Here is a 6321-nt window from a genome sequence, read left to right as displayed (position 1 = left end):
CTATTCATGCCAAAATCCTTGTTGGTCAAGGCAAATGACAAGTGGGTCATATGTACCTGACCACCCTCTGTGGGTTTCAAGTGTAACATTTGATGACCGAAGCTATTTAACCCCTGCACAACTACAGCTTCTTATTCAAAATGACAAAATATGGTGCCTGTGCCCGCTTTACTTCCCTATTCATGCCAAAATCCTTGTTGGTCAAGGCAAATGACAAGTGGGTGATTTGTACCTGACCACCCTCTGTGGGTTTCAAGTGTAACATTTGATGACCGAAGCTAGTTAACCCCTGCACAACTACAGCTTCTTATTCAAAATGAGACAATTTAGTGCCTGTGCCCGCTTTACTGCCCTATTCATGCCAAAATCCTTGTTGGTCAAGGCAAATGACAAGTGGGTCATATGTACCATACCACCCTCTGTGGGTTTCAAGTGTAAAATGTGATGACCGGAGCTAGTTAACCCCTGCACAACTACAGCTTCTTATTCAAAATGACAAATTATGGAGCCTGTGCCCACTTTACTGCCCTATTCATGCCAAAATCCTTGTTGGTCAAGGCAAATGACAAGTGGGTTATATGTACCTGACCACCCTCTGTGGGTTTCAAGTATAACATTTGATGATCGAAGCTAGTTAACCCCTGCACAACTACAGCTTCTTATTCAAAATGAGATAAACCAGGTGCATGTGCCCGCTTTACTGCCCTTTTCATGCCCAAATCCTTATTGTGCCAGGAAATAATTGTAAACTGTGTAAGGGACACAATTCTTTGTTTACATAGTGTTAGTTTAGTGATCTAACTTTATTTAAATGTTTTAATGTAACATTTTCTGAATAAGAAGCTGGAAAATGAATAAGAAGTGAATAAGAAATTAATAAGAAGCCAACTTCAGCCTCGTTTTAAATATACATAATAGTTCCTGGCATAAACCATCTAAAATATACATAATAGTTTCATTGCAAGAAGTACCCATATCTATGCTCCCTAAATTTAAGACAAACTGCATATAGGTAATCAGAGATTATAATTACATGGAACAGTGTTGAGGTGACTTTGGATTACACTACAGAACTTCACTATTTCTTTTTCAGGCTGTCAGATAATCTATTTTGGCGGTTTTAAGAGCAAGTCAGCAAGCAACCCAACCAGCTGCCAGCCAGTGAGAGTGAGAGATACCTTATCCTAATGTAATAATTTAGGGGCAAGACTAAAACAGAACTACATGTCCCGACATTCAATGCAGCCAACGTCACTACTGATCTCTCGAGAAAACGTCACCGTGGGTCGCTATGGTAACGTGATGACGTAGGAGTCAGGGGACTGTGGTGATCTGAACCGGCATCTTTCCGAGGTCAGACGACCTAGGAGTCTGGCCGAGCAGCGGCTCCTCCCAGCCAATCTACACTCCGCTCACATCGGTGCATCTCGACCCCCTTCCTTCTAGGAATGGCCGCTAAGTGCGCGAGCCGCCTCACCGGAGTGGGCGCGCGCTCCCTGAGCGACTTTGTCGGGCTCGCGACATTCCAGGGGCTCCGGGGCTGCCGGACGCGAGCGCAACGGCACCCAATCAGGTGAGAGTATTTGTGGGGTGCGCGCGGGTACAGGGCGGGGCCTCTCGGGGTTTTTGTCACGTGAATCGTGGAGCGCAATAGTAGTGACCCGGCCGTGAGGGGAACCAGCCGGAGTGGTGTGATAAAAGTCCGGGCGCCACAGTCACTGTGTGCGGGGCCGGTGATAGTAGCAGGGATAGTCTGTGTTATGACAAGTCTATGAGTGTATATAGATATATGTGTGTGTATGGCACAGACGCTACCAAGAGTCCTTTTGATACTTATATTCTCAGTTTCAGGCCTGCCGCCTAGGGCTATTATTGTCTGGATTTTTCCAGTTACCCTCCTCCACCTCTCTACTACGCCTGCAGTGAGGCATAGCCATTACTACTACATGGCTACGACTAGAGTGTTCACATAAACCTTAGCAGTGAGGGAAGAGTAATGTTTGCTGTAGGGCTATACAGCTATAAGAACTGTAGCATTAATCTGCTGCTCTAATTCCCATGTATGCAGACAGGTAGGATCTTTCCCTATTACAATAATCACACGGTGTGTGAAACCATGCTATTACTCTTCAATTGTATCTCTTTGTTTACAGTCCAGTAGTAGCTGAAGCCGCCTTATATTGTACTGGGGAAGACTTTTTGTAATGCAAAGATCCCCTTTATAAACAGTAGCACTTTGCATCATAAAGAACCAATTGTGACATCTGTACCTTGGCCATGCAATGAGCCAAGGGGGTGTGAAGTGTAGGCATGTAGCTGAATAGCCTATTGAGACAAGGCATGTATTAACGGTATGCAACTGGAAATTAGGTAGTGTTATCTAATAGCGGACCAGCCTTCATTAAAGCAGAGGCATCATGTGCAGCCAGGAATCCTTCGGTCAGCTGTTTTATAGTGATTATGAGGCAGGAGATGAGACACATTGGAGGCAAATTCATATTTCTGACGTAGGACTATAATAATGCCAAAATGCAGGAAATAATCAGAGAAAACAAATTCTAGCAGAGTTCCAATTGAGTCATATGCATTGTATTATATGTTTGTTTCTAGGGTAAACTGGTTGTGTGTGAACCATTCCTATTCATTTTTTCTAATCTGAGTTATACAAATGCAGGAATTTCTAAGCAATTTGTTCATTTATATTTTGATATGAATGGCTTTGTGACCTTACCAAACAAGACGTGAACATGCAATTACAACTGGTATTGATATGTGGACATGGACAAAATATGAATCGTGCTCCTTGGTATCTTACTGGATTCCCACAATAGGGTTTTCGGTTACAAAAATCTATGAACTAAGCCCCTTTTCTTTGAAATTTTTCTAACAATTTTTTTTTTTAGCTACCTAAATCATATGTTGTTTTTATTTATACATATATAATAGATACATACTTTTTGTTATAACTATATTGAATTTTCTTAAATTCAAAAGATAAACCGGTATGGGGGGAGGGTGCAGAAAAGAAAATAGGAGAAGGGGGATAAGCACAGTACAAGATAATGAGATTTTGATAATTATCAGAGAGATCAATATAATAAACAAAAGGAAGGGGTTGGATTTACGACCAGCATAACATGAGATTCAGCTTACTTTTTCCCCTGAACTCCCTGGCAGTCCCGGCCACACGATTGACACACACTGACATACGATCACATGATCCGATGCATCGTGCGTCCGTCGTCTTGAGCGGCGTCATTTGTAAAAAAAAAACCCCAAAAAACAAAAGACTGATGCATTGGGAGATCCGTGATGCATGCATTTGTCTTTAATAAAATAAACACAGATGCAGGGATGGTTTCCCCCCCAAAGAGCAGCCCGCCACCTCCAGGTTTTAGTGACCCAGTGCTGGTTGGGCAACATTACGGGGACAAATTATGTAGGGCTCCCCCGTATCAAGTACAACCAGCGCCGGACAGAACCAGCCCTGGTTGCCAAAATACGGGGGACAAACGACGTAGAAGCAACCAGAACTGGCCTCTGATCCGGTCCTGGTTCTTCCCATTACTTATACCTTTATCTACGCCTCACTCCCCACTTGGGCGTCTAATATGTGGTTGCTTATGTCCTGTTGCTTATTTGAGTGTTAAGATCGCTAATGCAGCAATGTATATAATCCTTGTCCTGTATTGTACTGTACTGTAAGTCACTGGTTTCTTGTTCACTTATTTATGTACTTTGTAAGGCGCTGTGGAACATTTCTGGCGCCATATAAATAAAGGATAATAACACCGGGAAGGAGTTCCGGAGCTATTAATTGTCCCCATCGCGCCCTGCACCTAAAGCTGGCCACTCATCTAAAGATTATCTGTCCAACCAATCAACTAGTTGGCTGGTTGGACAGATAATCTTTAGATGTGTGGCCATCTTAAGTCAGGAGATGCAGGTTAAGGCGCCTAAAGCCGGGTGTTAGTCGCGGTAACCTGCATTCTCAGACTTCGGTGCCGGCTGCAATGCTATTTGGGCACACACTAAGCCCGAAACTAGCATTGTAGTCGTAGTTTAGTCAGAGTTCTGATTGCATCTCTGGAGGGTGCGAGCATAAATCTTAGTCGGGTTTAACAGCTCGGCGAATCGCATAGCTCCGGAAACTCCTTTCCGGCGCTATTCAACATTGTGTTCAATTGAATTGTCCCCTAAGTTACTGTGAAAATTTCAGTGTATACCCATAAAGAAATTTGTATATAAACTCACCCAAACATTTGTAATAGGACAGTTTAGTATGTGTGTAAGTATTAAGCTGGGTACACACCTGTATAATCAGCGGCTGATCAGGTAAAACTCTCCTGATTGGTTGTGCAGTGTGACCCCCTGTCAGCTGCCTGTGAGCCGCGTAGACACTGTGCAGACATAGCTCTCAGTGTGTACAGAACTGTATGGGATCGGGTGGTCAGCACGAGATCCAATCACCCGTTCCCGTCTTTGCAGGAGCATTATAGGCTAACACTCAATGTACACACCTATACAGTCAAACGGCCGTTCTCTCGATATCGAAGGAACGGCCTGACAATAGCATAGGTGTGTACCCAGCTTTAGTGTTGTACAGTATCATACATTACATGTAGAGGTGTAGGATAGTGAGGACATGCAGTCCTTGGCTGGCAGACAGAGCAATTATGAGAGTACACTAGCAAAAGGGACACAAATGTGGTGGCAGGGTCATTCATCATCTGTAATGTGTTTAGCTGGAGAACCTCTCTTCTAGTACTATTTAATAAAATTACTACTACTCTGTGCAATTGGATTTTGGGAGGAAATTAAAATATTAACGTTCTTATATGGTAAAGTACAAGTCTGGCCTTTGTCCGTTTTTTTATTTTAGTTTTTCTCTTCCCCCTCATACAGCAGCACATTCTCACAGAAGCGAAATATTAGGACCGCATTGTTTTATATATAATTCATTGTAAGTGTTTATTGTGCGATCTGAAGCCTATTAAGCCTGGATTAATGCTGAGAGTTGAAAAAAACAAATGTAAGCAAAAAGTTGCTTTGAGCCAGTTTTACTTGTAATGGTCACAAGCATGACAATTCTGTAGAATAGAATTGAGTTCTATGGCAGTGCTCCTTTGAAACCGTGCGTCGTCAACCACTGCCAACTTGCCACTTAATCTGTGTGGATGGCAGAGACCATAATACGTTTGGTAAATTTGTATTATTTGCTGCTATCATGGCTGCCATTACAAGGTGACAGGCTGTGTTTCAGAGGACACTCCAGCATATATTAGTCTGCAGTATTCCAGCCTAGATTAACAATGCTCCAGGCCTCCACCTACAAATAGGCCCATCATTATGGCAGATTGATGATTATGACAATCTGCCTAGCTGTCTACACAGTTGGCCACACATGCTAAATATTCAAATTATATTTTTAGTTTTCTCACATAACATTCTTCAAAATTTTCTATTATGTATTTAGGGACACATTGGGTCTAATAGTATAGGAGGGTAGATGCCCACATGGCACTGATCACAGCTCCTCCCCTTCTCACTATAGGTCCTTGACCATTTTCAGCCCTAGGCACATGTGGCCCTTAATCCGGCCCTGGCAGTATGCCCTCACAGTTCCTTTGTGCTAATAATCAAAGTTTTGAGTCGTCTCAAGGTGACCTGATCTGAGGTGCTGCTTCTACGCCATATTACGCAATTCCCTTTCTTAAACTTCACATTATGTTAATGTTTGCTTGTTACTGCATAGTTTTTATTCACTGTTCATTTTCTTTCCAAGTGTTTGTTATGTAAATGTTATGTTTACATGAATTAATGGTTCCTTAGTTATAGGTCTTGGAGATCATACACACTGGTGTTGAAAAAGTGCAATCTTGTAGTTTGTTCTAACTTTTAACAATATTCGAAGAGTGTTCTCAGAGCTTTCCTGCAGCATAGTGCACTGTGGGGAGATGTAGCAAACCTTTTAGAGAGGTCAAGTGACTTTGCCCATAGCAACCTATCATATTTTACCTATCATTTTATAGAATGTACTAGATAAATGAAAGCTACAAGTTGATTGGTTGCTTTGGGCATTGTCTCCACGCAATCTCTTTAGTAGGTTTGATACAAGTCTTATGGTGCATACACACGGTCAGATGAATGATTGAACGATTTTACCAACAATTTGAACGATTTCTTACTGAATTAAAATGAATGGAATCGTCCAAATCTGACTGCAAACACATCAGATGTCAGATATCGTTATCTGACAAGCGGGAACGCGCATTGTTCATCTGACAAACATGTCAGATATGTCAGATATGTCAGATTTTC

The 6321-nt window shown here is 42.3% G+C and overlaps 1 protein-coding gene across 1 annotated transcript in view; it reads left to right on the top strand.

Moving 5' to 3' along the window:
• Positions 1–1268: 1268 nt before the first annotated feature.
• Positions 1269–6321, top strand: part of COQ10A (coenzyme Q10A) — a gene marked incomplete at its 3' end in the record, with an annotated part of 31789 nt that continues 26736 nt past the window's right edge. Inside the window, exon 1 of the mRNA XM_088473129.1 lies at positions 1269–1573. Within this exon, the coding sequence (XP_088329255.1) occupies positions 1449–1573 (125 nt within the window). The remainder of the gene's footprint in view (positions 1574–6321) is intronic.

This window comes from Taudactylus pleione, unplaced genomic scaffold (assembly GCF_031769625.1).
Source record: "Taudactylus pleione unplaced genomic scaffold, aTauple2 ptg000130l, whole genome shotgun sequence".
NCBI lineage: Eukaryota > Metazoa > Chordata > Amphibia > Anura > Myobatrachidae > Taudactylus > Taudactylus pleione.
Note: the sequence above shows the minus strand (reverse complement) of the source record. Positions and strands in the feature narration are given on the sequence as shown.